The sequence below is a fragment of the Kryptolebias marmoratus genome, linkage group LG2 (genome assembly GCF_001649575.2).
Source record: "Kryptolebias marmoratus isolate JLee-2015 linkage group LG2, ASM164957v2, whole genome shotgun sequence".
Classification (NCBI taxonomy): domain Eukaryota; kingdom Metazoa; phylum Chordata; class Actinopteri; order Cyprinodontiformes; family Rivulidae; genus Kryptolebias; species Kryptolebias marmoratus.
Window position 1 is genome coordinate 13088169 of NC_051431.1, and position 14087 is coordinate 13102255.

At 39.0% G+C, this 14087-nt stretch overlaps 1 protein-coding gene across 1 annotated transcript in view; it reads left to right on the top strand.

Annotated features, from left to right (window-relative positions):
- The window catches only part of si:dkey-103g5.4, a 22809-nt gene extending 8746 nt beyond the window's left edge, over nucleotides 1-14063 (top strand). The window contains exons 8-30 of the mRNA XM_017428976.3: nucleotides 333-509; nucleotides 1299-1429; nucleotides 1533-1690; nucleotides 2079-2306; nucleotides 3107-3451; nucleotides 3530-3678; nucleotides 4015-4273; nucleotides 4472-4642; nucleotides 4744-4901; nucleotides 5126-5266; nucleotides 5588-5729; nucleotides 6262-6413; nucleotides 6641-6766; nucleotides 6969-7143; nucleotides 7357-7431; nucleotides 8752-8874; nucleotides 10205-10264; nucleotides 10369-10485; nucleotides 10593-10747; nucleotides 11019-11105; nucleotides 12312-12458; nucleotides 12603-12788; nucleotides 12951-14063. Of these exons, the coding sequence (XP_017284465.2) occupies nucleotides 333-509; nucleotides 1299-1429; nucleotides 1533-1690; nucleotides 2079-2306; nucleotides 3107-3451; nucleotides 3530-3678; nucleotides 4015-4273; nucleotides 4472-4642; nucleotides 4744-4901; nucleotides 5126-5266; nucleotides 5588-5729; nucleotides 6262-6413; nucleotides 6641-6766; nucleotides 6969-7143; nucleotides 7357-7431; nucleotides 8752-8874; nucleotides 10205-10264; nucleotides 10369-10485; nucleotides 10593-10747; nucleotides 11019-11105; nucleotides 12312-12458; nucleotides 12603-12788; nucleotides 12951-13067 (3579 nt within the window). The 3' untranslated portion in view covers nucleotides 13068-14063. The remainder of the gene's footprint in view (nucleotides 1-332; nucleotides 510-1298; nucleotides 1430-1532; nucleotides 1691-2078; nucleotides 2307-3106; nucleotides 3452-3529; nucleotides 3679-4014; nucleotides 4274-4471; nucleotides 4643-4743; nucleotides 4902-5125; nucleotides 5267-5587; nucleotides 5730-6261; nucleotides 6414-6640; nucleotides 6767-6968; nucleotides 7144-7356; nucleotides 7432-8751; nucleotides 8875-10204; nucleotides 10265-10368; nucleotides 10486-10592; nucleotides 10748-11018; nucleotides 11106-12311; nucleotides 12459-12602; nucleotides 12789-12950) is intronic.
- The last annotated feature ends 24 nt before the right edge of the window (nucleotides 14064-14087 follow it).

Sequence of the window (14087 nt, forward strand, 5' to 3'; positions counted from 1 at the left end):
GTAACCAAGCCAAGAAGAACTTACCTGTTCCGGTTCCAGTCCACGACGGTCACGTGAGTGTCCTGTTTAGAGTCACAGGTCCCGCTCCTGTCCAGTCCACAATAAAACTCTTAAAACTTCGTCGTTGTGTTGCGAGTTTGAATCCTGTCAAGTCCTGCCTTGTCATTTATTTTTTATTTTTTCACACTCCTCGCTGATAACTGTCAATTCTATTGAAACAGATCGAGTATCACAAGTAAACACCTTAGTTTTTTTCAGCTTTATTACAGAGTGATTAGATTACTATTGTTTTGATGACTTTGTTTGTAACATATATGTTTGCGTGTGTTTAGGTAAAGGATCTTTATCAGGGAGTCCTTGGGAAACTGCTGCTACTCCACCCAGGCATAATTGCTGAAGAGAGGGTGGGGGACGGTTATGAGAGGATGAGGAGGGAGGTAGACAAGGAAATGGTGCGACGAAAGTCTTTGGCTTCACAGCTGCGGACTCTGCTTGACAGTCAGTTACAGGTATCGCACACTACCATGGAAAAACAAGTTTAGTTAAAAAAAACAATCTCACCAAATCCAGAGAAACTCCATGATATAGTCATAAAAAAACAAACAAATAAGCAAATAAACATGAGCACAACACTTTTCAAACCCCTCCAAAAATTGTATTTCTGTTAATTAACTTGTTTCTGTGGTTTTACCTGCTAAAAATGATTTAACATAAATAATTCGAAATGTGTCAATTTAAAAGGATAGTTCAGAGCTTTAGAAGTGGCGCTCTGTAGAAACATTAAGAACATTTATTGTTTTACCTGTTGTAGATAGCTCTTTAAATAACCTCAGCTTGCAGAAACAGTTTGATTTTGAGTGGACTGATGTGCCATGACCAGAATAGATTGGTGCCATCTTAAAATAACTACAATTTGTGGTAAATGTAGTTTTATATGCCTTAACATCACCATCGGGTTTGAATTACATGATTATTCAAACAGAAGTATTAGTATATATTAGTAATACTAGCTGTTAGCTCATCAATATGGTCAGAAATAAACTGTTTCTCCAAACTGAAGTTGTTCAATAAGCTATCTACAGTAGGTGAAATATTTATTGTCCATAATGTTTTTACAGAACCCTACTTTTAAAGATATGATTAAGTCAAGTTTAGTTTTACAACATGTCTCCAATAATATTTCAATTAGATGCTGCTAAACATCTCCTAAATGGTGCGATTTCAAGTTGACAAACATCTAAATGAACTGCTCTAGATGGAAAGTATGCCCTGATTAGGTGTGACTGGTTGACTCCCAGGTTCTGAGGCGAGAGCAGCAGGCCAAGCAGAAGGTCTACAGCGTGTTCACGTCACAGCTCAGAGAGAGCACAAGACTCCTGTCCAAGATTTCACACAACAACCAGTCCTTCTGTGAGCTGCTTCAACAAAAGTAAAGATTTCTCAGGTTTTTCCACCAAGCAGAAACGCGATACAGTGAATCAACTTATTCCACTAAATCTTTATTTTACTTGTTTATTTTTTTCCACATTCAGTTTAATCCAGAAGCTTACAGCTCTTGTCGATGAAATGGGAGAGCTGGTGTCGGCAGAGTGCCACCGTCAGGGAGCGTGGGGGTTGTTGGGGGAGGGTACAGGGGCCAAGCTGCTCTGCCCCAACACTGGAACTGTCCTGAGCAAGGACAACATATTTAGTGAGTTAATCAAATAACCAACCAAACAAACAAAAAAATGCATGAGAGTAGATAGAAAACTGTGTAGGATTTTTTGCATTCTTACAGAAACAGCACCATCTATGGCAAAATGTGTGTGCTGCAACAAAAAAGTCATCCTGAGTGCAATCAAAGAAACCCAACTGTGTTCCAGTATGATGTTTGAAATGGGTATAAACATGTAAAGATTTGTTTATAACGTGCATTTTTAAAAAGTTACATATAGGTATACACAAATCATACTGGCTGTTGGAGTTGTTACTCCGAAACACATGCTCTGTTAAAGCTGTCCTCCCAGCATGTAACTTAAATCCTAGTTATATTTGTTAATTGACTGCTCACAAAGAATTTATTTTCTGCTTCTGTCCAGGTCCCGATGGGTCTTTGCGTATCTCAGGGGCAGTTCACTGTGATTCAGTCACAGGGCTCATAAGGCCAAATGCTCACACCCACATGCTCCTGAACAGTGGCCACACCATGGCAGTGCCCCCTGATTTCTTCCTTCACCCACAGACTGGCAGAGTTTTGCCCATCGTTGGCAACGTGGCATATGATCCTGCCAGTTCTACACTGGTGTTTACCACTGACCTTTGCACAGGTAACATCGTTCTGTGTGTCTAGTTTTCCTTTCAGAGCTGAAAGACTCATTAGTTAGACTTATAAAACTTTAATTTGTTTTATTAATTTAATTTTATATGATCAAAGCTGAGGTTAATTTGAAAATCTTCTTTACAAAACTGCAAAACCAAAGTTGCAAACAAAACAAATATATAGAACCAGGAGACATAAGACATGAACTGATAGTAATGTTAAAACACAGGAACAGCCCGACTAAGTGAATAAATGACAAATACTGAAATTTGGAATTGAAACATTAAAGTGTATTCACATGAGTGTGCTTGATCTAAATAATTATTGCACTCTGACCAAAAATCAGGACTGAAATTTATTGAGTGGTTGGCACCTTGTGTTGCAGCTATTTTCAGTAAACATTTTAACAGATTTTATCCCAACAATTTTTTTACAAAAAAAATGGAATGGAAGTATAATAACTTTATAAATTATTTCCTTAAAAACTGCATGACATACAAGCCATCTAGCTGTTAAATTTTATAGAACAAAAAATGCATTATCCTTTTACAGTTTTACAGTACCATTTTGTTTTATGGTTTGGGAGCATCAAGATTGATTTACACAAATTAGATCATGTTAATTACAAGACAATTCCCTGTGAAAATCACCTAAGTTAGATTAAATGATTTTCTGCTCACTCTCTGTGGGTGATTGGAAAGCATTTGAGTAAAAGTATGACTGGAAGAATGGAAATTATATCCTGTGCAATACAGAGCACTTAGATAGATGATACAATCTGGTAATGTGTCCCATTTTTTATTTTAGGTGACAACAGGAAGTGGGACAGTCCACTCCTTCCTTTCCTTCCTTATCCGACCTCGGCTCACTCTCACTCTGACCAGCCTCTGCCTTGCTCTCGGCTCAAAGGGCTCAGGCCGGGCCAGAGGCTGCAGCTGGGCATTCCCATGCCTGACCCAGACACAGGAGTCCCAGTACCCATTCTGGCAGTAACCATTCACCCACAGACTGGATTAGTCTACCCACTGGGAAGGTTACACGTCTGCCCGTTTTCCCGCCTGCCGCAGCCCATACAAATAGGTTATCCCATGCTGGACTACAGAACAGGAAACATGGTGCTCACTGTTGGGGTCAGTTTAGATCCAGTAACAGGTCAGTTACTAAAGAGTTATGGTAAGCAGTGATTATAGTACCTTTAGTTGTTTATAATTGCATTTTGTGTCCGTGTAGGACACGTGCAACCAGTAGGTGGAGTCCTGCTAGCTGAGGCCTTTGTCGAGCCTCTGAGTGGGCGGATGGTGAGAGTGGGGGGAGCCAACATCAGGGCTGGACAGCTGGTGCCAAGCCCAGGAGGATACCAAACTCTGCTAGACAGCAAGGTGCCTAAATATGTTACACTGCCTTCAACTAACATCTGAAAAGAAGTTAAATAAATCAATAGATGAGCTCAATAAAACTTTTGACTTTCACTTTCATTCACAAGTTATTCTTGAGCCTCTGACAGTGTCGGCACACAAAACAGCAATGTTTTCAATTAATGAATGTGTTCAAGAACACAAATCCAGCCAAAGGCTTATTTTGAGAGCAGTTTCTGAAGGTGTACAACACTTATTGCATTTAATATTTGACAGTATATTTGTCATACTATAAAACACTTAATAAAAATTGGAGTCAATCATGGTTTGTTAAAAAAAAGTGACTTTTCTTTTACTCAGGTTCTGGCAGAGATGTTTAAAGTGTTGGACATTCTGAAACCCTTTATAGAGGAATGGGGTGCAGATCCACCTCTTCGACACATGCAGCCCCATCCAAGAAGCGATAATGCAAGTGGTCGACAAGATGATCTTCTTGCTGTGACCAAGGAGCTGGAACAGGCCTGGGGAAGGAGCCTGCACTGCCAGCTGCAGCTGTGGATCAGGCTGGAGATGCTGCTGGACTGGGCTGTTGGTCTGCAGCGGGATGGAGGCACTCTGGGTGAGGAAATGCTTGTGAGAAGAGGAAGGAATTGAAATGCTGTTTACCACATCAAATACTTTTGTTGATCCAGTTCTATAAACTTCTCTTAACTTATAAATTCAGGCTTGCTTCTAGCTCTTTCCTTTGCTCTATTTATGTCATAATTAGAGAATATTATTTCTTGAACCAAAGTGTTTGTGCCTTTGAAATACTCAGGAGAGATTCCTCTGCCGGGTTCAGAGGTGCGTGTTCCAGCTCTGCTTGGTATGGAGTATCCGGACCCTACAGGATCTGGTCTGAGTGTTCCTGTACTCGGGTGTCAGAGGGATCCCATCTCTGGGAATGCAATTCCTTTGGCTGGAACCATGGAGGACCCAGGTGGAAAAGGTATTGTGATAAAACACACAGCTGCACATGTTCACCTACAATTACAGAAAGAAGTCTCTTGATGCCTTTTATGTATCTAAATGTGCTATTACACCTTACAGGCTTGGTGGCGATCCGTTATGGATCTCAGACTATTGACCCAGAGACTGGGCTGTTGGCGCCAGTAGTTGGAGCAAGGCTGAATGTGTATAGAAAAACCATTGTTCCCATGACAGCTTCATACTGGATGATGATGGCAGAACAAACTGATAGTGCACAGGTGGAAATGATAATAAAAAAAAGTTTTTATGAATATTTGCATGGTGGAAAAATTCCACACAGGCATGAAAAGGAGAATAAAAGAGATGCAACTTATTTGCTGCCAATTTTGTTGTGTTACGACCATTTCTGACTGAGCAGGAGGAACATTTGAAAACACCTGAAAACAATTTTTAATGACACAAGCTGGTATTTTTGTCCTTAATTGCCTTTTGTGTTTACCAGGCTGAGGAGCTGCATCGAGAAGTGTGTGTGAGAAACACATACTGGCAGCAGCAGAGGCAGCGTGAGGAAGACGTTCTCACTGATCTGGATTCAGCTTTATTACAGTGTTTCTGTAGAGTCACAGATGCAAATTCTCATCAGGTCAGCAAGGAGAGTTTCTGCTGTTTTTATACAGCGTGTAGTCTGCATGCAGGGAGGAATTTGCGGGAACAGACTATTTGAACTTGAAAATAAAAAAAGGATGTAAGAATTTTCAGATAGAATTGACAAATATTTCTTGTAAACGTCCTGGATCTTGAAAGTGAATGCAGATTCCAATGCGGTTACATCTCTGCATGTGTTTTTTTTATCACAGTTTCTTAGATTTTTTTTTATTTTTAACTTGATGCCTGTATTTGTTAGTTGAGAGCTAATATGCAATATGTTTGCCTTCTTCTCAAGTGTGAGTGTTTATTTTTATAGGTTCTGTGGTCAGGGGGCCAGCTGAGAGACGCAACCACAGAGCTGCAGGATGCAGCACAGTCAGAGGTCCAGAGGAGAGCAGCTCAGCGCTCCTACCTGGCTCTGGTCCTGCCCCCACATGTTCTGCACACCCTCTCATTGGGTAAATTATTACAAACTGGCAAAATAAGAGAACATATAAAGGATTAAAGGCCTAGAATTTCTTGAAAAAACACATCGCCTAATGCCTTTCATGCCAGAGTTTTAAACTGAAATCATCTTATGGTGAGAAGAGACAAAGTTGTAGACATTTTGTTCAAACCGTGTAAATGACATTATGCACAATTTTATGCAATATTGTAGGATCTAACAGTGACAGTGCTCAGAGAACCTGTTGTGGATGACTCAGTTACTGCTACACCACATTTTAGTTCGGTTTAGGGTAAACTAAAGAAAGTTGATCAGTTGTAGATAAAAATCCAATAATTAAATTCTAAGAGTTTCAATAAAATCCATCTACTGGTTCATTTTGATAACGCTGCAAACACACAAACATGCACACACACATAGACACAGGCAGAAACATTATTGTGTGCTGCCACTGTCTCAAATTGCACCTAATAAATACAAATAACATAAAGCCAGTGTTCAATACTGTGTTCGCAGTTCATAATATTGCGTGTATTCCTCTGTAGGTGATGAAGATGAATGGGACCAGCAGTGTTCCTGGCACTCAGTGCTCATGTCTGGTCTTGATAAGCTGGATGTGTGTATGGATCAGCTTCAACAAGACAACGAGAAATGGAAGTCAAAATCTGGAGAGTCGTCTACAAACCTCCATGCAATGGTCAGAACTACTTCTATTTAGCATATTTTCCTGACAAAACACAGTGACCTGTTCAAATAGATGAAAAAGTTCACTGTGCTCTTGGTCCACAAATGAAATATTTTATAATTTAAAAGGCTTTAGAACATCAAGTAATTAAGCTTTGATGCAAACTCAATGCTGGGATGAGTTTGCAGAGTGTTGCTGTCCGAGTGTAAAGAAATGTGATGTGATTATTGGGCTTTCAGGACAGGGAGCTGAGACAGAGAGAACTGTGGGAGCAGTGCACTTCCATAGAGACACAGCTGCATGCTGCTCTTACTTCACTGCATTTCGTCAGACATCTTTCTCAGCTGCGCGCCAACACTGCCCAGGTGAAAACACAAAGAATAAATGACACATTATTGCAATTAAATATATGATGTGGGAAAATGACTAAAAGTTGATAGCTTTTCCTTTATGTCCTCTATTCCCATCAAGATTGTTCGACCGCTAAGTAAACTGCGAAAGTGAAACCACATGACGCCTACTTGAAGATGTCACCTCACTCTATTTTTATTCTGCTTGTCTGTCTAGGCAGTTCTGTGTGGGAACTTTTGGTTTAAAGACTATGGTCTGATCCAGCGTAATGGGCAAATAACAAATACGGCAATGACTGGTCTGTTCCAACGGAGGGCTTTGCCACTGCTCGAGAGACTGATTCACCTCCTGGAAGAAAAACAGCCAACCAGCTGCAATCAGCACATCTCTGGTACACGAGCAATACCAGACTGTGGTGCCACATTTATAATCCCAGGCTACGCACATTACAATTTAAAAAATGATTTTAAAGATATTATTTAAATTTTTATTTATTTTGTAAAACATCAGGCATTGACCTAACCGATGCTGGTCTTTTGTCATGGAGTTTCTGACTATAAAATAAATATTTACTGTTTAAATCTGACCTTTTAATATGTTTTAGGTTTGTCACCAAAACAGGCATATTGTTTGGGGATACCATCAAGAGTCTGGACAGCCTCTGTGCCTGTGGGAAAAGGTATGTTCTAGCTCTGATGGCATATCAGTATAGAAATATTTGACCAAAGGCTCTGGGTTCAAGCCCTGGGTTGGACCCGGGGTTTTTCTGTGTGGAGTTTGCATGTTCTCCTCGTGTTTGCATGGGTTTACTCCAGGTGCTCGGGTTTCCTCCGACAGGCTAAAAACATGCATGTCAGGCCCAGGCCTCCCTTGAAAAACAGATCAGTGATCTCAATGGGACTTGCCTGGTTAAATAAAAGGTAAATAAATACAAAAGAAAATATATACACTTTTAAAAACAATGACTGTTAGATTACTGAATGCTTTTCAAACTATCAGTAGTCAGGAAGGCTAAATTTGGCTTATTCATGTTGAAGTTTGACTTGTGATTTCTACTTTTTGAGGTTTAAGGAGTAAAAGGTTTGTGGTTTAACTTTGGTTGAAAATATCAGTCTTGGAAATGAGAATGGGCCCAACCTTTCAACTTCAACAAACCTGAAATGCTCCACTCCTCATCCTTCTAAAGAGAATTATATCTGGGGACATGATTTAACAAATCAAGAGTTAGAACTGCAAATCAATGGGAACAATTTCTAAAGTTCAGAGTCTGGTGAATTTTTTAGACCTCTTTTTAGACCTCTTGCCTGCTTTGTGCACCTAGCACTAATAAGGTTGTGTTTATTTCAGAACATTCAACAGCTCAAAAACAGTTTGTTGAGCAAACAGGGAATAAAACTTAGCAATTAAATAAAGCGAACAGACAAAGTGACAGGGACAAAAAAATAAAATACTGCAACCGTTTGCAGGTGTGAGCAGCCTATTTAAGTGGGCCACACCCTTCACTTTGAAAAAGGGAACTTGCTCCTATCTCTCTCATAGCTCCCTTGGCTGCAGGAGGCAGTTTGGCTGTTTGGTTCCCCTCTACCTCTCAATTTTAACTAATAAAACTTATTTTAGTTAACTCCACCTGTCTGATGTGTGCTTCTCATTGTGTTACATCTATTTGAGCCAGTGAGTTGTAATAAAAATACTCAAAATTTTATGTTTTGATAGGAAAGTAAAATTTATCCTGTGTTATCCATGTGTACAAAGCCTGCATAAAACAGCAAATTTGTGGATTTGGTCGTCCATCTTTGAAACAATTTTAGTTTTGTGACAGCTGACTCATCTAAGTAGACCAGTGGGTGTTTGTATGTGTACCAACTGAAGCTTTTGAAGCGGCACAAGTTTTCAAAGGCCCAAAAAGTCTGAATTTAGTAATACAACTTTGCATGAGGAACTTTATTGTATCTGGATGTCAGTTTTAAAAAGTGAAAATGTCTCTGTTGTGTTTCTGAAGGTCTTTCCACCCAGTCTTTGAGGGAGCCTGTGAATGTCGCCCAGACACAAGACACTGGTTTTCAGGCAAACTCGGTGCCGATACACAACTCACAAGCTGTGTCTTCTGGTATTCATTCTCAAGGTGAGCCCAAGTTTTGCTCTGAGTACGAGGTACTTTTTAGCTGTTTTATAGGATCGTTTTATGTGGTTCCTTTTTTTTACAATCTGCCCTAGATTGTGGTAGAAGATAACTGGGTCATGGTTTTTCTATAACCAACAGTTTCAACAGGAAACTGAAACTCTCTGAAACTCTACAGTGCACCATACTTAAAAAAACTTGTTGATTGTTAGTCAAAGAAATTTTATGTTTGTGTTTGTTTGTTAAGAAGCATGTACACACACAAAACAGCTAGCCTTTGTTAAACAGTACAAAAATCTGTCTAACATCATCATAAATGCATGGTTGTTCCTCAAAACTTGTCATTTTCATGTTTTGGGCAGCTGAAGTAAATTAAAATTGTCCTGCTGTCACACCGCTCAGGACTGAGACAGGTTTTGTGTTCCTGAAATGGACATGTTTTGGTGTGAAATGTGTGTCTCTACCTTAAAACAAATGCAGAAGTCCTTGTGAAAATGCTGGCTGAAGCTGGCAAAAGAGTGTTATCTATAGTGGAACAAGTCCTGGACTGAAAGGCCACTTAGCAATGAAGAAGCCTTTACTCTGAAAACAACATAAAAAAGCCCGATTAGAGTTTTCAAATGCACACTAGACTTTCATTTTTGGAGATACAGTATGTCCTGCGGTTTGATGAAACTACAATTGCACTGTTTAGCCATAATGACCATTGTTACATTCGGAGGAAAAAGGAAGACGCTTGCAAGAGATCATTATCCTAACCGTGAAGTAAGGTGGTGGCAGCATTTTGTTGTGGGGGTTTTATGTTGCAGGAGGAACTAATGGACTTCACAGAATAGATGGGAAGGAGGAAGTGCTGAAATGAAATGAGGAAAGAACATTATGTGGAAATATTGAAGCAGCATCTCAAGACATCAGCCAGGAAGTCAAAGCTTGGGAAATGGGTCTTTAAATGGACAATGACCGTAAGCATTCTGCCAAATTACTTCCAAAGTGGCTTAAGGACAACAAAGTCATTGTTTTTGAGTGACCATCAAAGAGTCCTGATCCCAACCTCAGAAAATTTGTGGGCAGAGCTGAAAAGGTGGCCTGCAAACCTGACTCAGTTCCACCAGTTCTGTCAGGAGGAAAGGGACAACATGCCAGGAAACTAATGCAAGAAGTTTGTGGAAGGATACTCAAAGCGTTTGACCCAAGCCATAGAGTTTAAAGGAAAGCTACCAAATATTAAGAAAATGTATTAAAACTTGTGACTTTGAAGAAAGTAATAAAACAATTCTGTAAAACAGAAGTTAAGGTAAGAATTGTCTTTATTTTTGTCTTGATTTCTTAACAGAGAGCCAACAGATGAAGGAGTCTGCTCAGTCTACACATATAGCTGTCCCCACAATCCCAGGTATTAGTCAAAGATCCCCCCAGATTCTGCAGACCGTCAGCTGAAGATCTCTAAAACAGAGTGTGAACCTCAGCTTTCCAAATGCCATTTTAATCCGCTTCCAGAGGAGCAGTGGAAACGACTGCTGGAGTTTTCTCCTCTATTCCAGCTGTTAAGGGAGGTGGAGCTGCAGCTGAGGGCCTTGGCTGGTAAGGCTGGGCTTCTTGGTCAAGGACTCTGTGGTAAGTTAAGATACTTTCACCCACGAACACTGGAGATGTTTGGGGGAATATGCACACAGATGAATCTGTCTGGAATCTCAGTACACTGTAGTGTGTTTTGTTTGGAGACGACAGAGGCAAATGTTTCATGGACGCCTTTGACGCTCAGTGGGAATGTGAGGGAGAGCTGGTCCCTCTGAACCTGTCGGTCCTCAACCCCAGAGAGTTCTTGGTCTACCAACATGGATTATTCTTGATGGATATGCTGCACAAGCTGAAGCTGGTTGGTACTCAAGTTTTGTTTAAACAGGAAACATCCTATCCTTTTTTCACAGAAAAAGTCGTAAACTGGATTTTGACGCAAGACCTGTAACTGGTTACATTTACATTTGTGTTTTATTTCATTCTTCAAAAAAAAAAGTGCTATTGTTTTTTGGTGTTGGTTTATTTGCAACGTTTGCAATAAGGCACACTGCTCATTTTCTCATTCTTTATCTCTGGAAGGATGAAGCATATAATTAAAACATATGAATAATCTTTTTCATTTTTAACAGACTCCAGCTATTTCACTTCAGATAGCAGCCAGCCTCCCAAACAACAACTATTTCAACAATGCCTTCAGAAATTCCTTCTTTTATCAGGTAAACATAGAGATGTGTAAAAGTATACATTAAAAGCTTGTTTTTGCTGTTTGGTACTACTTATTTTCACATATTCATACATCATTGCAAGTTATATTTTGCCCACAGTTTGTTAATCAGTCTGTATCAAGCTGCAGAACAGAACAAAGTGGTAAACAAGTTGGTAAACAGCAATGAGAAAGTATTTTAACCTTACATAATGATGGCACTGAATAGTTTAGAAAAGACAGATTCAAAATCAAAATTGTAAGTTTTAATTAACGAGGGAGTCACAGCAAGACTTGAGAGGACATAAATAGGGGCCGACATGAGACTTTCTCAGCTGGCTAAGGGAAACCAATGGCTGTATAAATTCAAAGTGTTTAAGAGTGTGTGGAAATAGGTGTGCTGATTACTATTGAAAACCAGGTGGTGTACAAGAAGCTGAATCCAGGGTCTGTTGAGAACATCTAAACGTAATGATGGAGAAAGAACATAACCAAACAATCAGAACCACTCAAAACACTTAATAGAACCCAATATAAGATAGGAACAAAGTCAAAACACCAAGAACTAAAACAAGAAAATTCCCCAAACCATGTAAATTATGACAATATTCTAATTATAAAATGCCCTAAATGTTAAAATCAGCTCTACAAGGTCCAACATTGAAATGAATGTTAGATTATTTATCTTTAGGTTACAATGTTACATATAGTTTTTTTTTTCTTTTTTTTCTTTTAAACAAACATGTTTTCTCTTGCCCAGTGACAAAAATTGTGTAAAAAGTGTTTAAAATTCAAAGCAACCTATACAACCCTATTCAAACAAACACTTCTATCTGTAATGCACGGGTGTAGAAGACATGATCTTTACCTAAAGTTTAAAAGAAAACAGGTCAAACCAGAGTGTCTTTTTTACTGTAAGTAAAACCTTCGGGGGGCAAAATCTTTTGTGCTTTGCAAAGTTTAGTCTGTGGTTAGTTTTCTGCTTTTCAGCTCAAGTAACCAAGAGCTGGATACTTTTTTCATACTTGAGTGGTTTGTGAGTCAACCAAACCTCGCAACAGAGATATAATGAATTCTATAACAAATATTTTAAGTCACACCTCGTTTTAAACATGTTAAAGTGTAGTTCGGTTGTGTTTTAATAATAAAACATGCACAAACGGTTCTAGATGCAGGCATATTGTGTTTAAAAGTATAACTCTCAGTTGTGTGTTGACAGGAAGCGGAGGAGGTGCTCTTCGTTCGTCGTCAGAGACTCCAATCTATTGGAGGCTTCTCTCTCATGTTAATTCATTGTCTGTCCCACATCAGAATAAAAGACATGAACTCTGACTCCAGTCCGGTCTTTCAAAGGCTTTTCTTCCAGGTGCAAAAAGCAAGCAAATAAACAAAACAAAACAAAAAAAAAAACATGCACATGATTTTAAATATAAATTTTGTTGCTATCAACTGGAAGAATTTTAACAACGTGACATTTATTCAAAATCTGTTTCTCTTGTTTTGACCACAGGCTTTGCAGAAATGCTTGGGAGAGCTCTTTCAGGCCAGGTTGGGCACATTGAGTTGTGAACAGGGATCCCATTTTTCTGCTCGGTTTCAGGCGCAGGGTGATCTACAGGAGGCTTTGTCAGACACTCATGCTGTCTCTTTGCTTCACAGGATTCACAAACCAGTCAGAGGATTGCTGTCTGAAGATGTAAGTGAAGAAAATCCCTCTTATGTGGTTGAATTGTTAAAAGTAACAATAATAATAATAATTACTTCTTTTTGCAACCTTTTTTTTTAGCCAGAAAGAATTTTATGTATTTCTGATTAACCAGAACCTTCCATCTTTTTGTGGGTTTGTTGATACAAGCAGGAGGTGGAGAAACTGCAAACTAAGCACAGAGAAACATCTCTGTTCTCCCATCTTGAAGGACTACTTAGAGAGAGGAGTTCTGAGGCCACAGGGAGAAGAGACGAGCACCCTGAGTGAACTAATGTCTTATACTTCCATAGCTGACTAAAACATGTGCTGTAAGTTTTAAAACAAATCCAATTAAACAGTATTTGAAAAAAATTAAATAAATAGAAGCATATTTATCACATTTGCCCAAGATTAATGCTGCGAGGAGCCGTGGAAAAGAAAACCAAAAGGTATTCCTCAATTAGTATCAGATCTGAGGAAACAGAACTTATACATTAATTTAGAATCTGATTATAAGTTTAAAGAGCTGTTTGTTTTAACGTGATTATCATACTGTGTAAGTGCTGCAAAACATGCATCTGGAAGTTCATCAAAATATGACAAAGACACCAATCTGCCAACAACAGGCTTTGATTTTTGTATTTATAATCTTTATGGTTTCTTTTTATAGTTTGTTTTCCTTTTCTTTGATTTTTATACATGCATATAGGACAGAAAGAAAATTCTCACAGTGGTCCCCAACTTTGCCACAGAGTAGTGGGGGAGCAGGTGTTCAGCAACAGTTGTTTTTTTTTTTTACTGTTTTTGTCACAGTGAGCTAGTATGAGTAGGTGATCATGTGAGAAATAACTGCTACTGAGCAAGGTGCAGGAAAGAGGTGAGTACAAAAGTATATAAATATTTATATTGATCTTTTTAAAGAAAAGTTTATGTTGCTGGTGTAGATTCTCAGTCATCCAGGCCATGTGTTGCACACTCGAACAAAATTGATGTCGAGACATGCGGTGGTTGTAACTTTTCTTTACTTTCTTCTTTTCTTCTGAACATACAAAAACACATGTGTCAGTTCGACGTGCGTTACACATAATCTGGCGTCTTCTTCTACGTCTTCTAAGTCACTAACTGAAACTTAGGACCCGAGGCTGCCCCAAGCGCCTGTTGAAAACTAATCTTTTTCAACCCTCGCCTCTCTCTCAGCTAGAACCGTTATCATCAATATTCAGCTAACCATCGACAATGAAACAGTGCTTTTAGTAACTAAACAAAACAAAATATTCATAGGAAGGAGAATAGAATAGTGTAATAAAA